Source organism: Larus michahellis, chromosome 2 (genome assembly GCF_964199755.1).
Source record: "Larus michahellis chromosome 2, bLarMic1.1, whole genome shotgun sequence".
NCBI lineage: Eukaryota > Metazoa > Chordata > Aves > Charadriiformes > Laridae > Larus > Larus michahellis.
The window spans coordinates 48,949,317-48,967,568 of NC_133897.1; the positions used below are offsets into that span (position 1 = coordinate 48,949,317).

The 18,252-nt window shown below is 46.8% G+C and overlaps 1 protein-coding gene across 1 annotated transcript in view; it reads right to left on the reverse strand.

The window, feature by feature from the left end:
- Window positions 1-2,638: 2,638 nt before the first annotated feature.
- Window positions 2,639-18,252, reverse strand: part of LIMD1 (LIM domain containing 1) — a 32,021-nt gene continuing 16,407 nt past the window's right edge. The window contains exons 3-8 of the mRNA XM_074575224.1: window positions 10,215-10,282; window positions 8,856-8,918; window positions 7,253-7,383; window positions 6,061-6,112; window positions 5,312-5,380; window positions 2,639-4,334 (exon numbers count right to left, since the gene is read on the reverse strand). Coding sequence (XP_074431325.1) covers window positions 4,197-4,334; window positions 5,312-5,380; window positions 6,061-6,112; window positions 7,253-7,383; window positions 8,856-8,918; window positions 10,215-10,282 — 521 coding nt within the window. The 3' untranslated portion in view covers window positions 2,639-4,196. The remainder of the gene's footprint in view (window positions 4,335-5,311; window positions 5,381-6,060; window positions 6,113-7,252; window positions 7,384-8,855; window positions 8,919-10,214; window positions 10,283-18,252) is intronic.

The window sequence follows — 18,252 nt, forward strand, 5'->3', positions numbered from 1 at the left end:
CAGCCAGACGCGTACGTGCTCCTAGGAGCACAGCTTCCCTCTTTCACATCTGCCATTGCACACCTCATGCTGATGAGATTCTACCGTTTCCAGACCAAGGAGCTATTCACTTCCTAGTAAAAAGATCTTAAAAAAGTCGTTTAAACCCTGAAAGACTGGGAAAACGCTTTAAAAGCCCCCAAACGAAACTCGGAAACTGAAGAGTCACAGACCCCATCAAACGCTCCTCACCAGGGTGTTTGAAAATGCTGTTCCCTGTGTTTAACATCAGGGCAGTTTCTTGAATCACTTTGATCACAGGTGTTTCTTCCACTTTAAATCACACAAAAAATGTCTGCTGCTTCTATAGCTGGGGCTTTTCCGCTGGCTTTTATGCAAAAATCTCTTTTTAAATCACCTTCCACATTCTAAACAATAGAAATTTAACAGCATGATCTGAATGAAAAAAAATCTATTAAGCTCCGGCTCCTGAAAGCAAGTTTCAGGGGATTCACTTGAATACCTATTTGCATATGAGTTACTCATTACCAGCACAATGGGACTTCCAAGGGTCCCTTACCTTAAAATCAGTCAGAAGAGCATGCTGGGGGAGGACTTAAGGCTAACTTTTCACAGCACGTTTCAGCATCTTAATAAATAAAAAGCCAACAAGGTTCACGTGAAGAGTGAAACCCAGCATGTATCAGCCAGGTGACAGAATTTAACACATTTTATTAAATTCTTCTGCGAAGCAGGTGAAACCTTGCACCTCTAGCTCCAGAGCCACCTACCTATCTGCCTGCCTGTTTTTAACTTTGTGGGAGCTGCCCGAAGGCAGGCAGTGAGGGTTTGCAGCTCCACAGATGCCTGGTGAGGGGACCAGGAGAAGGAGAAGCATCCCCCGTGCTGGACCCACCGTCAGGCAGCCAAGCCACGGACAAGCCGGGAACAATCAACAGGGACTCAGACACCCACAGCCTAGGAGAAATAATGATAAGCTTAAATGAATTCAAACTCCCAAAGATAAAAGCAGTGCCAGTTAGGACATGCAGGGGCTCAGGGCAATGCAGCAGACGCTTTAGCTTCAAAACCACCAACTCACGCGTTTCATTTTCAACAGCTTCACATTGTCATTTCTCGCTCCTCGTGAACAGAGGAAAGGAGAGCACGGGCACTTAATAATTTATACAGGACCTCAAAACTGAAAGTAGGGCAGCCTTCAATTCCCCAGCGCTGAGGGATACGGGATGGCTGACACGAGTAACAAGACACCGTGTGGGAGCAGAGCCCAAACCTTCCGTTGATGCAAAGGAGGCTCCTGGAAGACAGCTTGCTGCAAACGGGCTGCTCGAGGCTTTCCACGAAGGAAAATGTCCCTTCTCCCCTCCTTGCCTGCTTATTTTGGGGGTTGTGGGGAAGGCTGCAAGAATGAGACAGTAGCTGACACCCTAGCTCAAAAAGAAAATATCAGCCCTGCTAGTGGTTTCAGCTTGTTTCTCAAAACGGAGGCCAGAAAATGTGCATGAGGGGCTGCTCTAAAAATCAAGAGCTAGCAATAGCACAAGCCACGTGGTAGCCAGTCTCTCAGAGACAGAACAACAGATCGGGGCTGGTGTTTCCAGCTCACTTCTAGAAGCCACTTTGATACCTCACTGCCTTCCCCGCCAAAGGCAGCTCAGGGCGGGGAACCGCTTGCCCAGGACTATCTGAATTATCCACCAGGGACACTCAGCTGGCATTATTTCCCACCTCGGTCACTTTAGACAGTCCTAAGATCACAGTCACATCTTGAGACACACATAGCCCCCCGTGCCCAGCTGTGTCCCCAGCTGATGCGGCGCACCGGGGTGAGAGCACTGCAGGATCTGCCCCAGGTGTTTTGTCACGACCAATCCATATTGCCTGGATACAGCACCAGTTATATATTTTGTGTCAGTTCCCATCCCTTCACTATCTGGTATTTGGAGGCCAAATTTAAGGGTCCAGGGAGCTCACATATTTGGGGTCAATTTTACCTCCTCTAAAACCACAGGTAAAACTCTCCCAAGATATATATGCCCCAGAGCCATGTACGCTGCAGTGGGAAAGTCCCCTCTCTTGAGCTTTTAGTTGCTCACTGAGGGGTCGCACGTCCCCAGGACAAACAGCGCGCCGCAGAGTCAAGCTACACGAAAGCTGGGGCTCTGGATGGTTTCCAGCGCGGGACCGACCTCTGGCCGTGTGCCACCATCCCCATCCCAAAGAGCAGCAGCAACAGGCAGAGGCACTTACAGCCAGACGGGACAGAAGGCTGGATGGTCTGCTGGCCCGATGAAACTCCACGCCAAAACCACCAAGCTCCCCGAGCAGTTTCAGATGTTCACATTTCAGACACGGCACGCTAATACAGATGTGTAGGAGGCCGCCAACAGGCCACTGGTCTCCATCTGTTTTGCAGCAGATGCTTGTGCCTCTGTAATACTTAGCGCAGCAACTTGCCCCACTCAAAACGGAGGCCCGTGGTATTTACTAGCACAGGCAGAGACGGGCAGCTTGCTGCACCTCGCACCTGCATCGCTGCAGACAGGTACATGAGGCAGTCTGACTACACGGCGTGAAGTTCAAGCACCTCTCCAGCTACATCCATGCTATGGGAAAAGAGGTTTGGTTGAACCACAGTGGGTTCTTGGCACAGGCTCACGTCAGGAGTCCCAGTGCCACTGCTCAGCTAATTTATTATAGTTTCCTCACTAAAAAATCTTCCGGAATGTCATCCCTATCAATCAGAAATGAATTTACATTTTTAGCATGGATACATTAGGATTTAACTTGTTTTTCACACAGTATGTCAGAAAGGGTAGCTAAGATCCCTGACTGCATCTGAGACTTTAAATAAAAGGCTTTTTCTTCAAGAAAAATTTTGTACCTGTACACGAGGGGCTGCGCAGCTTTGGTACCTACAGAACATGCACTGCAGGCACAGCTATCTTACATGTAACATACTGGGGGAGCAGATTTCTTTGACTATAAAGCAGGGACGTTCGAAAAGAGAAACGATATGCCTTTCTGCTTTCTCAGCAGAATGGAAAGCAAGGGCCAAACTCAGTAACCCCATTCTCAGATAAGCTGTTATTATCCACGGCAGAAAATCTGTTTATACCAACGTACTCATTTGAGTACAGGTTGTGGAGCCGAGCTCTAAATCCCTGGGTAACAAAGCTTTCATACCGATAACAAGTTTGTTCCCAGAGCTCTAAATAAGCACCATTATGAAATGGCTTTGTGCTGGGTAAACACCACGGAAAGGAGTGGCCAGGCGAGGGGCTGAGCTGTGGGGACAAGCTGGAAAACTCAGGCAAGTGTCTGTGTACGGAGAGCTTTTTTCCAAAGAGAGCTCTGCAAGCAAGAACAAGGCTGATTTCCCTGTGGACAACACTTTCAGCATCCCGGCCTTTGCTTTCCAAATATAATCCGCTATCCAGACTCTGACACAGCAGACAGTGTATCATTTTGACACACAAGCCCAGGCCCCAAGTCAACAGGGTGCTTTAGCTTAGCTTGTTGCAGTTTTTTGCTCTGTTTGAAATGGGATGTCAGCCTCCAGCTGCCAGCCAGCCCGCCTGGTCTGGGCTTGGAGAGTTGGTGCAATTACAGCCAGACTTGATACTGGAGTTCAGGGAATTAACTGGAAGGTCTGACAGCACGATTTTGTGCTCTTTCTTTTCTTTTCCTAAAAAAATTAATAAAAAGAGAGAGAGTGTCTAAAAACTCATATTAATAGGTTGATGTCCTTCAGGGAATCTGATGAAATGTGCTTGTCGGGAAACACTTAGTAGGCTGACGGGATGTCCCCAGCAGGCAGGCAGGCAAGCCAGCCTCTGGCTTTTTAATTGTGCATGGCACGATCTGAGTTCATAGGCACGACAGCAAATTGTGCTTTCACTGAGGAATCTTCCAAAATGAGCCAAGAGGAATCTCCAGAGAGCAGAAAAAGGCACGTTAAAGTCAACGGATCACTTTAGATAACACGCCACGTTCTTGGTCAAGTAGAAATGGTTTGATACAGCTGGAACTCACAAGCATACAAACCCTAGGAATCCAGCAAAAAAACTCTCATATCCTTTTACAGGAACATTGCCGACTGGTGAAAAACATGCACAGGAAATCAACTGAGGGTGGGGAGAGAGAGATCACGTAACAAGTCTTCTGTCCCGGCTTTCCCATATCGGCCACCCTGCCTAGTAGTGGTGCTGGTACACAGCTGCTGGGGTTGTGCCGTCCTCTATGTGTTTCAGATGACAGGAGTGACAAAGCAAATGTTCATCTAGCGGGTAACAGCGATGCCCGTCTTCGTCGTTCAGTTCCATCCCACAGTCCTGCGAAGAGAGGCCACGCAAATTATTAGAGCACGTGTTCATCTTCCAGTGTCAACCGGTGTCTGGCTTCCAGGAGGGTGATTTTGTGACAAGGGCAGAAGACACCCAGCCAATGTCTCCCTCCTAGTAAGTCCAACATTTACCACAAGAAGGAAAGCACCTGACATAGGCATTTTGAGGGGCCACCTTGCATAAATTTGTCTTGAGTAGTTTTACTGAATAAGCTTTATCTCATGGCGAGGTGTAACCCTATGTATTTTAAACGTGCTCGTGTTTCCTTACACTTACATGAAGAGGTAGGATCACCTCTTCATGTTAAATTAACTGCAGTTGTACTTATGTGAAACCAGCCTGCTGAGTCAAGGCCTCTTTCCACCCCATTATGAGCACAGCGAGTGAAGACATCTACTTATTTTAATTCACAGACAAGAAGTGTGAAGGCTCTCTGGGAAGCCCTGCACAGAGACCAAACGGTGCTTAAGAGCTGGCATCTCTTGGAATTTTTTATGCAACTATATCCTCTCCCCAGACTTGATCATACAGTTATTTCCCATGAGAGTGAAGGTAACATACACCGTACAGGATCAGTCACCACCTGAACATTTTTGAACAATCTGGCTTGGAAATCAGATACACTAATGTGATCTGGAGATCAAGGCTCTGAAAGGCAGCAACAGAACCTTACTAAGTCACCACGGTTCCTTCATTAACAAATAAACTGCCAAGTTTAAAAGTGATAATTGACTCTTTGCCCATAACTTTATGGAAGCAAATGAAATCGCAGCTGAGACATGTTGCTGCAAAAACTTTTGTCCTCAAACTGGAAATTTCTCAGCCACTGATAGAAAGGGCGGCTGAATGCAAGGTTTGAATTGCTCATCTACTGCCATTGGAAGGGAGGACATTTATTTCCATCTTAAAAATAGTAGCAGTTATTACAATTAAGTGCCCATGCCCTGAGAAAGCTGCTGACCTACCTCGCAGTGGTAACATTCCACGTGGTAATCCTTGTCCATGGACACAACCCGAATGGTCTCATCAGACCCCTGTAAGCATCCAAGCAAAAGAGAAATTACAAAGGATTACAGCAGGATCAGACACGTGCACTCTGGAGATTGCTTCCTGCAACAATGTGAATGTTGAGGAAATGCATTTGAGCTGCTGGTTGAGCAACACAAATAAGTCCTGCCACCTGCAGTTATTTTTACAGTAAAGCTTCATCATTGACTGCAGATATCCTCTGAAATGTAACACCAGAAATGTTAAATTCTCTCTGTTTAACAGTCACATCTATCCCAAATCATGCATTAATGATTTGGTAATTTCAATGTATCACATATCTCAGCATTTTAAATGGGTTTTGCCCAAGATGCATCTCCTCCAAGTATTAAAATGAGTTAGTCCCAGAGGGGTCACGCAGAGGTCATTCATGAGTGCCACCAGCATTTACTGACATGAAGGAAAGGTATCCTGAACGTAAAACTAACAGCAGTACGAAAAAAGCAGCCTGGATCAGCAGAAATAAGCTTCATTATTGAACAAAAGAAGGGTCACATCTGAAGGGCAGCGTATGAGCTCAGGTCAAAAGGTTGCATGCTGGAGGAAGCGATCATCTCTCCCCATCCCCAAGGACATTCAACTTGACATAGGGTCAAGTGTGAAAGAGAGCAAGACCTGAGACATGATGCTCCTTCCCCAAAGGGGATACGAAATAAAAGGCTCTCACCTCGGAGGGCAGAATGGGAAGTCCACACGCTGCACACTTTGGGGCCAAAACTCTGGAATAGCAACGAGAAAGTGAAGGCAAGTTATAGATCAACATAAAAAGAGAGGCCCGTGTGTTCTTGGCGATTAGATGAAAAGCTGCAGCTGTAAATAACTTATCCACAGGAAAGCTTTGCATCCCGAGATCATTAATTCATTTTAGCATCGATTCTAAGTAATGCTTGGTACATGTTGCTCAGCCAGGCAAAAAGAGACCTTACATTTTACACTTAGTGCCAGAAAAAAATCCAAAACCCACTGCAAAATTCTTGGCTGCTACTGAGAGATTTGGAAGAGAGAATGAGGAGCAACTGAGCAGGACCGTCCCCAGAAAAACACATCAAAAGATGCGGCAGCCTCAGGGCAGGAAACCTCAGAGAAAATACCGCAGGAATGTACAGTTCCTTAAGGAACACAATGTAACACGATAAATAAATAATTAAATTAAATTAAATTGCAAGGAAATATGCATCACTTCAGAACAACAGTGGCACACAGAGGCAAGTCTAATCTTGGCACGACACAGAATGGTTCCAGGGGCTGCCTGAGCAACACGTAATACTCCGCCTGCTCAGAAAATGGAGCAAGGAGCAAATCAAGCCAGATGGACACTCAAAACGTACGCAGCTCTAATATCATAACTACCAGCTAAGAGCACAGCTATTTCATTTTACTGTCTAAATGACAAGTGATTTTTTAAGTGGATTTATCGGTTGTTTAATTTAGAGCTGGATAAAAGTTTCACTTCACGTGTTCAGTGGTGATTTCCAAAAGCATTCTTGAAAAGTCAAACTCAGCCCTGCAACTACTCAAAAAGCAACTCCCATTCATTTCAGCAGGCATTCACAGTCTTACTTGAGAGAGGACTAACTTCTTACATCACTGAACACTTCACGAGCACTATTTCTCACTATCTCTGCTTTGCAGAAGGGGCCGCAGAAGCCCAGGGATTAAGTGACTTCCTCAAAAGTTACACAGGAGTCGACGGCAAGGCAAAAGGAGAGATACCAGGAATTTCTAGGGTCTAGCCCCATCCTCAGACTTCTAGCTTCTAACCAGGTCCCTATTTTACTAATCCGTGCTTCCTAATTAGCCGAGAAGGTAAATTATAGCCTGGTTGATTGGAACATCTCTGCTATTTATTTTGTCCTTACTTGTGGTAATCTCTGACGCAGTAGATTTTGTTTTCAGAGTCTACAGTGAATGGCACACCATCCAGACACTCATTGCAGACCACGCATCGGAAGCAGCCTGGATGATATGATTTCCCTAGAGCCTGCAGGATCTGCAACAAACCAAGAGACAGGAAAAATGCACGTGAACAGCCAATAAAGGTGAAAATAATAAACACACAGCTTTACGACAGTCAATGCAGCATAGTCATCCACGGGGCTGTGTCTTTTTTCAGGCACCTCATCTGAAAAATGAGTTAACAGGGATGGAAAGGGCAGCTGGAATCAATACATATCACCTGGTTCCAAAGAAATTAATTACTAGCATGGGTAAGAAAATAATTTAGTGTCTCAGTCAAGGTATTTAGCATTACAAAGCACAGAAGTGACAGAATTTAAAGGAAAGAAAACAATTTCTAAAGCCAACAGGTGGAGAATACTAAGCAGGACCATAAGGCAAGATACAGCAAGCCAACAAAAGGAAATATATCTTTGTATTCTCCATGAGAGGCTGAAACAAATCCTTTTGCTAGGTTTTCATAATGCCTTAGATATCCAAGAGCTTTGTACTCACTCGCCTGGCTTTCTAATTAACACAGACTATGGAAACTGTATTGAATTCAACAGTTGCAACTCACCTGCTGGCGTTGGAGCAGCTATTACTACCTAGAATATCATAGTCCATCAGCCAGGTGATCACACTTCTGAGTATGAAATAGCTTTTCCAATTTTAATGCTTTCCAGTGTAAGCAGGCGAGATAATTAACGATAAGCATTAGGAAATCTTGGGAGGTAGGCTCTGCGTGAACTGACCACCCAGAAATTACTAATTTCTTTGCCCCAGCTGTATTTTTACGCTACCAGCTACATGACCATGAATTTGTCTCCCTCTGAATCACCCACGACTGAATACTGCCCGTTGCTGCCTAAAGGCCGGCTGACCCCCTGAGCCGTGACCCACTCCGTGCACATCTTGAACGGATGGTTCCTGTTGCAGGCTAATGAGAACTGCCCGCTTCAGCAGGATGTCCACCCATCTACCAAAGAGTTTGCAAGGACTTGGGCAGATCTGAACTGAGGTCTGGATCACATACTCTGGGTGGAACCTGTTCCCTGGAGGATCTGCACCCACAAAAAGCAGCAACGAGACAGTAGTTTCATCCTGAAGGTAGGCGGGAAGCCACAGCTTGACTACAGGAAAGACAGGCTCAGCAGAGCTGCACCAATGCCCCACAGCATGGGAGCACTGCAGAGCCACGGCACTTCTGATCAGGACGCAACAACAGGATCACAAACACACTGTCCAGGGAAGCCCGAAAGGGGATGAAAGAGCTGACGGCTCTGATTTTCAATTTGCATTGAAAACAGGCACAGCAAAGTCTCTGCATCGCATGCAGCAGGGTGCCAGCTTCACTTCCTCGCAAAAATCAACAAAAGGCTTAGTGGATTTTCTTTCCGCTACCAATCTCACACTAGGCAGGCTACCAGATGATAACAGGCAGTACTGGATATGAATATATTTTGCTTTTGATGTATTCTTCTAAAAAGCTGTGGGATATTTTCTCCTGAAGCAATTATCACTTACCATGTCCATTATCAAATGACCACAAATGAAACACCTGTCAGCTGACTGCTGGAAACCAGAATACTGCAAGGACAAAAAAAAGAACTGGCTTAAAATTTCACAAGGCTAGTCGAGCATAAACAACAGGATATTATGGGTTGTTATTTGCTTGGCTTTTTTCTGTACTCCTTACACAAGCTGAACTTCCCAGTGCATTTTTCAGTATATGACGCTGTGGATGGGTCCACAGAGGACATTCTATAAAGACATCAGACTTCCACTCTGCAGGAATATGAGTCACTGTAACTTTCAAGTCCGAAAATTAAGTTTAATTAAGTATATAACTAAATACCATGAATACACATGCAAATAAGGCATTTACTAATAAGACTTACATTCTTATTTGACCACGTGAATGTACACGCCAGGAAGTTATTTGTGTTCATCACAAATTCACATCACAACATCTGAATATACAGGCTAGGAGAGCCAAATTCTTCCTTTGGTTACACTGTTACAGGTCTGCTGGAGCTTCTCCGAGATCAGTGGTACCGTCCCAGCTCTCTGGTAGCGTAACGCTCAAGTTTGGCCCAGAGCACTTTTCTTGCTGCTATTGCTAAGATCTAACGGTAAGGAACTGCCTGTCATGGCCATGACATGCACCTCAGGCACAACACATCATCCGTCTAAGGTTTCAGTCCTGTCTGAATGGTGGAAATGCAAACTGGAAAAATGAAATGGTTCAGATGCGTTTAAGCGATCTTTCCATTTTCAGCCTGTGTAGAATTTACTGATGAGAGCAAAGAAGATTAACTCATTTCTCTCTGAGAGAAATCACTAGACTTCCTCAATAAATAGGCAAATATGACTTTTTCAAGTGTCAATGAAGGCTTATCTATGAGGGCTCAAGGGCAAGGGGGTATATGGCTTTTTACCTCTACCAGCCAAGGAGAAGACCATGGGGGTTGCTTCAGGTACGTTCACACAAAATCCATTGAGGGCAACAGAAAGATATCCATTGAGATGCCCAAGCAAAACCAGTTAATTGGAAAGGGAAATCACTCATTGATTCTTCCGTAGCCATTCATTTCACTCCTGTCTCCACAGCATGGCCACGGAGACACGCTTTGCAGGGGCCATTGCAAGAGGCTATGGCTTCAACTACACGCAAAAACATGGTCTTTCACTTGGCTGTTTCCAGCACCACATGCGGGCAGCCACCATGGCTGGGGCTGGCCCTGGGTGAAGGGGGAGCAGAAGGGTTGGGCAGGATGCTGGACTAGAGCTGTGTGAAACGTGGGCAAAGCTGCCGGGCAGAAAGGCTGCGTGTCTGCCGGAGAGGCTGAGATGCGCCAGCACAAGGGTCAGCTGTGTGCTTACCAGGAAATCTTCTTCACAGAACACCTTGCCATTGACAAAATAAAAGGCTTTTCCTCTCAGCTTTCGACCTGAGGAAAAAAAACACAGACAGAAGAGAAAGGTCAGCAGAGAGCAGGGAGAAAATGTGTGCAAAAACCGGCTGCTGAGAAGCAAACAACAACAAGGACATTTGAGCAGGGCTGCTGCACAGATGGAGAAGAGCACCCAACCCCAGCACAGGTCTTCCCAGCCTCCAGCATGACTTAACCCCATCTCTGCTTCCACTGGCAGCTGCTGATGAATGACAAGTGCTGGATCCAGACAACAGTCCCACCTCTGGGCAGGAGGAGGTAGCTTTCCAAGCCTGGCAGATTCACCTCCTGGCAGATTATAACATGAAATAACCTGGCAAGAGCGAGTGAGGGTACTCTGACTCACACTGGAGAAAAACCCAGGAGAGGAGCAAGGAGAAGAAAGGCCATGCAGAGGGTGATCCATACTTGACATCATTCCTCAAAATGTCACCTGCCATGCTGTTCCACTAGAAAGTGCCTTCAACCAGATAAGCCACTGCAATACCCGACCACCAGGTCTGCCTCCAGCAGAGTGCAACACTGGAGCGCTGAACATGCTTCTCTCTGCTCCCTGCCAGCATATTCATTATTGCAGCTGCCAACAAAAATTTGAAAGCATTTTTTAAAGAAAATATTTTTTTCAAACCAGAATGTCCTAACCGAAACAAGACGACGAAGTTTTTCCAAGAAAGGACTCTACGCATGGGGAAGATTTATATTTACTGCAGCTTTTGTGTTTATGCCTCACATTCGCTGTCTGTTTTCAGTTCCACATAACTATGGCAACACATGCTCACGCTGCCACCACTTCTTCTAAATACCCTTCTAAATGCCTCCCCCCTGGAGAAGAGGGCTAGGTTTTGTTTGTTTATAAAAAGCTGCTCCTACCTCTTTGCAGCCTGGTTTCCCTATTCAGCCAGGGGTTTGGAATGCAGCCTAGCACTGGAGTGTCTCTGTTTGCTCTGCTCGGTCGAGGAGCCCCAAGCATATGCCCAGCAGCAGCGCCTGGGGCAGAGGGAGCAGGACCTGCCACAGGCTGGTTTCGGGGACCTGCCAGGCATTGCAGGAAGGAAATCAGAACCAAGACACCAAGGCCCAGAAGCCTCCTGCTTGATATGCATGTATCATTAAAAAATGATCATCAGCTGCTCGGTGTATAAATGCAGATGACACATGGGACTGATCCGGAGCTCACCTCTTGGTGCTTTATGGCATGCACCTACCTGGCAGCCTTTGACGATTAACCATGCTGGCTGCAAACTATTAAGAAAAGGAGGAAGCCAAGTAAAACCACTTCAGTAAATCAAGAGCTTTACCGTCTCCTGCATACAGCAGAGGGCACCCTCAGGCTGGGAAACAACTCGCACTGCTCCTCGGGAAACAGAGATGCCCCAGGGAAGCTCTAAAGTTTTGCCAGTGAATTCAGCCAGACCAACGTTTCACCAGTAGCCCTTAGTGCCCTGCCCAGGTTTCAGCCAGCAAGGCGGGCAGAGGACGTGGCAGCATGTTTCTGAAGGGAGCAAGCCCCCAGTTTGCACATGGAGCAGCTTTGTGGTTAAGCTGCAGGCGTTGCTCGGCCGCGTGTTTACTGGGTGGTGTAGGAGCCAGAAGCATGTCGCCCTGACACGGTCATCATCCCCTCTTCTCCTCTAATCCACGCCGGGGACAATCACGTTACGCGGAGGCCGGCCCATCCTTGCACCAACGTGGATGTCAGACAGGACGTGGAAAAAAAAAAAACGACAAACCCGCAAGCATCCCGCTCTGATTTCTCTCACCTACCCTGATGCTTTGCCGAGGTTGCCAACACCAAAATAGGACCCGGAGCCCAAAATATAAAGCATCTAATCTTGGATGTGTTAGCTTTGTGGCCCATAACCCAGGGTGCCTACTTGTATGATGACCCCTCCTGCGTGCCTGCCCATCCGCAGGTAAGCTCGGCATGCACAGCAGCAGCCACAGAGTCCCAGTTTCTGAGGAGGGGAGGGAGAGGCATGGGGATACCTGGATTTGCAGCATCCTTGTCAATGCTGGTCCTAAGCGAGTTAACGACAAGCCTAACGCAGCAAGAAGTACCCCCAAAAATCTCCCACTGATTTAAATACAGCACTGGGATTTGGCACTCCTAAAAACGAAAAACGAACAAAAAACATTTAACTTTGATTTTAAATCACACGGTAGCACGGGCTCCAGTTTAGTGCAACAGGCAGGTGCCCAAGCAACTTTCCACCTATATAAAATGTCTCTCCTTAAAGACAAGTCAGCAGCAGTCAGGAAAAACATATGCATGGAGCCGTGCAATGAGGAGACACTTCTTTGGATGATGTCCGGTGCATGAGCAGCAGCCATTACAGCAGAGGGGACGAGGTCTGGATTGCTGCCACCACGTCATTCTTGTCGGGTGACAAAACCAGCATTTACCGGCCATTCCACACCCGGTGTATTTTTAACCCTGTGACATTAGCAAGTCGAGATTGATGGCAACAGACCTTCAGAGAAGGTGCCATAGCCAGTGCGCTGTGTCAGGGCTTCTGCTGCAAGGGCACTCAGCAGAGGGATAAGCCCCTTTATAAAGGATTTATAATTTGGCTGTTGGCATTACATGGGCCCACGAAGACGAGGTGCTGACACCAAGAGGACTTTGAGGGAAAGGGGGGGATGATTTAATTACTTTCTTTAGGGAAGAAGAAAGACTATTTTTGACTATTTTAAGCTCTCCTCCGCAACTCTCTTTGAGCCCCTGGCAGAAGCGTAAATGGAAATTTGCCAAAAAAAGCGAGTAACTAGGTACCCTTGCAGCTGCCGCGGGAGCAGTGCACGCAAACAGAGCCCATTGCTTCCTCTGCTGCTCTCCGGCCTCTCCCTGCCCACATCAGGATGGACTTCTCCTCCCACCACCCCTTTGAGGTGAGGAAGCATCTCCTTGTTGTACACGTGGGAAAGCAAGATGCAGGAAAAGCTCACTTCCCCAGGCTGTGCTGGGGACCGTCCCGGTGGAGCTGGGAAATGCACGTTCTGGCTGCAGCCACACCAGTAAAACAAACCATGCTGGGACGGCCCCACAGCACAGAGCAGGGCGGCAGCAGCTTCTGTCCCTGCGCTGAGCTCCCTGCCACGGGACAAGAAGTCCCCCTCAAAAGCGATACTTCTGGCCGTGTGCCTGCAGAGGCTGGCACGGGTTTCGCTTGAACACGGAGATGCTGTTGTAATTTCACTGAGCGGAAGGACTGAGAACTTAAGTGGCATATAGGGAATCACATATTGATCGTTGCCTACTTTAAATATGCATCACTTTAAATATGCATCACAATGACTACAGAGATGATATCCTTTGATAAACCCAGGAATATTAATGTGTGGTTTGCCACCACTTTCAGGATCAATTGCTCTACTACATGTTTTAAGCTGCTGGCTCCTGACTGTATTTCACTTTCACTTTACCCTGAATTTAGCTAATACCTCACCTGAAAAATTCGGGCAATTAAAATTCTTCAGCATTTCAACCCCACCGTCTTCATTCCTTGTTACAAGATTTCTTGTTCCTCTTCAGGACAGGAGGTTTGGGCCTTTTGTTTTTATGTACGAGTTTTTACGCTCATCCCTAACACGTCTGTCTAATCTGTTTAGCTGTGGGACCTTCAGGATGACCTCGAGGTCATTTAAGCACCGATTTCAGAGTAATTCAAGCTTAGTCACTAGTGCCTTTGTGCTAAAATAAACACACTTTGCTTAGCAGCTGATAATAGGCATACCACCAGGCTGCACTCCCAGGATGCTGGTGCTTTTGTTCACCGTTTTCTCAAACGACAGCGCTCTCCTTTTGAAGTTCATACAAAGAGGGGTTTACCAGGGACTTGCAACCACCCAAGGTGGCTGCTGGGAGATGCATCATTTGCTTGCTGGGGAGGTGGACCCAACTTTCTCTTTTGAAGTTGCTTTTCCATTATTTATTAAAAGGACAATGGGGGTCACAAACCCATCACCAAAGACACGACATTGCTCTCGATGCATGTAATGGTACAGGGCCACGTCCAGATCCCAGGGCTCTATGAGGATGCATGACCAGGACCCCGCATTGCTGGGGAGGCAGCGTGGACCTCACTTATCACTTATCTAAGCACCATGGAGCTCCTTGTGGTATCTGCACACCTGATGGGCGAGAGTCACTGCCCACTGGCAGCCGCTTCTGGGTCCCTTTCACACTGACCACCCTGGGCCTCTGTCACTACAAAAATCAGTCCTTCTTAGAGCGCCACAGCTGCTAAGATAAATTTGGACACGTGATTACTAATGGCAGGTTAAATACAACAGGATTTCAGTTTCCGGATTCACTGGATGTAACCTCCTGACACACTAATGGTGCAGCAGGCTGGAAACACCGTCCGTCTAGCTGCTAAGGATCAGAACAAGCTCCTCCTCAGCCCTGGGTGGCTCTGGCCCAAGCTGCAGTCCTTCCCACAGTTTTCGTGTCCCCCACATAGAACTATGAGGGGGTTTGGATCGAAAAACCGCCTCTGGTCCATTGCACACCCTGCAGGCAGGCCCAGAGCCTCAGCTCCCCCATACCTGCCCTGGTTTGAGCTTCTCTTCTAATGCTTGGGAAAACTGCACTTTTAGAAGACTCTAATCTCTGAATTTTTGAAAATATTTACTTTGTGGCCAGCTATGGCATGTGGGTTTCAAGGTCTCAGTGTTTTCAAGCCTTGCCAGGTGCAGGGATGAGGAGGAATGAGACCCGGGCACTTGACCCAAGCTGGCCAACAGGATTATTTCATACCATGAACGTCACATTCAATATAAAGTAGAAACTTTGCTGAGAAGCTCTCCCTTGATGGCTGCGATCCTGAGAACTCCTTGCCCTGGTGCCGGACCCCTGTGCCCGTCCCTTCCTCCCGAAGCCGTAGCGCTCGCAGTGTCCGGCATTTGCTGCCCACGGCTGGGAGTGCACAGCTCCTGCTGATAGAATGGGCTGAGTATAAGCCTGGTATATTTTATACTGGTGTCAGATCAATATCAGTTCTTTAGTATTATTAATGTTAATTGTTTTGTCTTATTTTATTAAATCTGTTTATATGTCAACCCTCGAGTTTCTTTACATTTTTTTTCCCGGATTCCCCTTCCCGGGTGGGGAGGGATCATCAGGAGGTGATAAAATAATTGTCTTAATGACATTAAATTGTTGTGGGTTTCTCAAACCGTAACAATACCACACAGAAGTTCCTGCTGCCCACAGTTCAGCAGCACACGAGACCCACTGGTGCCTAGTCAGCACACGTGTTTATGGAGACCTCCGTGGATACTGACTCTGCTGACAGGCAGTACAGTCTACCACCGTGCACAGCCGACCAGGTTGAGCATCAGAGAGCTGTAATTAATTTCTGCCACCTATGCTATTTCTGTTGGCCGCCACTACAGCTGGACGCAGCACAGAGTCTGACACACAAGCGTCAATATTTCCAATCCACTCTTGAACTGGGGCTGCACAAAAGGGTCACTTTGATGCCTGCACATCCTCCAAATCAGGTAAACTCAGGCTGTGATCAACCGGCAGACCCCCCAGGTCAGAGCAAAGCCTTGGTGAAACCGTGGGCAGGAGGACAGGATGTCTCTTAGAAAAAACTGCGCTAAAACACAGTAGCTCCGTTACCATTAAGATGTTCGGTCTCTCTCTCAACTACACCAGCTGTACTGTAAAATTGCAAAAAACGCCCTCTGTGCTCTCAATCACACATTTGAGATGGCAAAACAAAACAAAACAAAAAAATCTGAGAAAATGATCAGATGCCTGAAAACCAAAAGCATGCTCTGATACATGTAAGAAAAGGTCATCCGCCTCTAACGGCAAAGCAACCACAGGTGAAGGCAGAAATGGCTCCTCAGAGGGAAACACTGCGAAACCACAGTAAGCCACACAGCTGAGCAACACCTCTCCCTTGCTGATGGCAAACCGTTGCACGAAGATACTCAAATGTTTTTGTTTTTAGGGAAAACCCCTGGAAGCTTCAAAATTCAGAGGCAAGATAAAGTCACCCTGGGACAAAGCAGCGCTACGATCCAGGGAGTGCCTGCTGAGGTACCGGTTTTCAACCCAGTGCCCAGCCGCTCTCTGCGTCACTCTGGGGACGGTTGCCCTGCTCCCAAAATGCACCAAAACCAGGCAGCCATCAGAGCTGGCCTCCCATCCGGCCACCCACTGACTGTCACTGAAACATGCAGAGGCTCCGGCGAGGAAGGAGGGGGAGGCGACCTCTGTGTCCTAGGTGAACGTAACTCTGTGTTGAAACTATAGGAGAGAGCAATTTTTAAATTTCTCTAGGTATGGAAGAGGCCTCGGTGCTTACTGAGACACCACTAAGAAAATTATTCATAGGTACCATGAAAACATTGTAAGAACCCCCCCCAAATCTCTACAGCACAATTAATCCTATGCCTGTTCTTTAACAAAAAACAGTACTTTGAAGATGACATTATAAAATAAGAAGACCAGAAAGACTGGGAATATATTCCATTAAAGGTTTCAACCTTTTTTCTCACATCACCCTAACGATTTCAGACTTTCAGCCAGCACCAAAACACATGCGATCGACTGCAACCACTAGCATATTGATAAAACCCTGACTGCATCTCCTGTGTGTGAGCTGAACCTTTCCAGCAGGGATATCTACTGAGGACACCTGGACCATACCCAAGCCTCTTCAGCTCAGACCCCAAAGCACTACTGCCCTGAAATCTGGCCAGGAGAGGAACAAGTACTGTCATCCTACCATGAAAGCTGCCCTGGCGTTTCTCATCTACGGCATTCACTTCTTGTGCCAAACAGCGGGGATTTTCTCACCAGTGAGCTGAGAGACTGAAGACGGAAAGTCAGCAAGAACAAAGCTGCAATTTAGACAGGAGCGGAAACACACGCTGATGCCTTCCCTGTCTCCCAAACTGTCAGTAAAGCCAGGCACAGATGAATCTTTTCTGAGATTACTTTTGCTAAAAAAATATATATTATTTACTCTGCGGACTCTTGCGTGATAATTTTATGAAAGAGATGCTGAGGAAGGATTGCCAGAAGTACTTTGTACTCTCCTCTTTGAAGATCTGCGTACTTCTCACGCGTGTTGATCAGTATAGCGGTTTTATACCCAATTACAAGCAGTAAGTTCTGCCCCTACTAGAAGAGCTGGTAGTTTCTGCATCTGAAAATAAATCATACACATACATGCGCCACGGGGAAATTCACTTGGTGAGGCTGTCTGTCCTGCAACCTGGGGTTAAGTTGCACTCGCAGAAGAAGGTGACTTTCTACTTGTAGAGTTGTTTAGTGATATCAATAACAACAATGGCCTTGTTGTTCCAGAGGTTACATACCAATATGGGGCATGCTTATTCAATATAATTATCCCAAAGGCACCAAGATCTGCATCGCTCTAAGTAGCCGTGCTTTATAATCACTGCAGCAAGATTAGTTAGCCCAAGCAGAGGGCTACGCTCGTAGTTATACTGCTTCGATACCTTACCTACCTTGCTTAGCAAATGAGCCTTGATACCTCTAAACACAAGTACATTGTGAAATATTAAAAAATACCACCATATATATCCCTGGAGGGTGGCAAGAGACAACCAGCTCGTGTTATTTCAGACTCCGCTGCTGGAACAGCAGGCTGTTACCCTTACACTGGCATCAACATTAATCTGAGCTTACAACAAAAAAAAGAAAAAGAAAGTAATGTAGTAATGTTGACATGTCAAAGGTCGAATTCTGTAATCTGGCAAACATGCAAGGTTTCCACCTCTTTGTAACAAACGGTCAGAACCTGGTCCTCCTTTTGGACCTTCTGCTGCAGTTCAACATCGAACCCTCCTTCAAACCACCTTGCAATCAGTTCTTTCTTTCTGACTTCCTTCCTCGTCTACTGATTTCCTTCACAGTCATCTCTGACACTTCCCTTGCACTTTTTTAGCTTTCAGATTTCCTCTGAGGACCAAGCAGATCA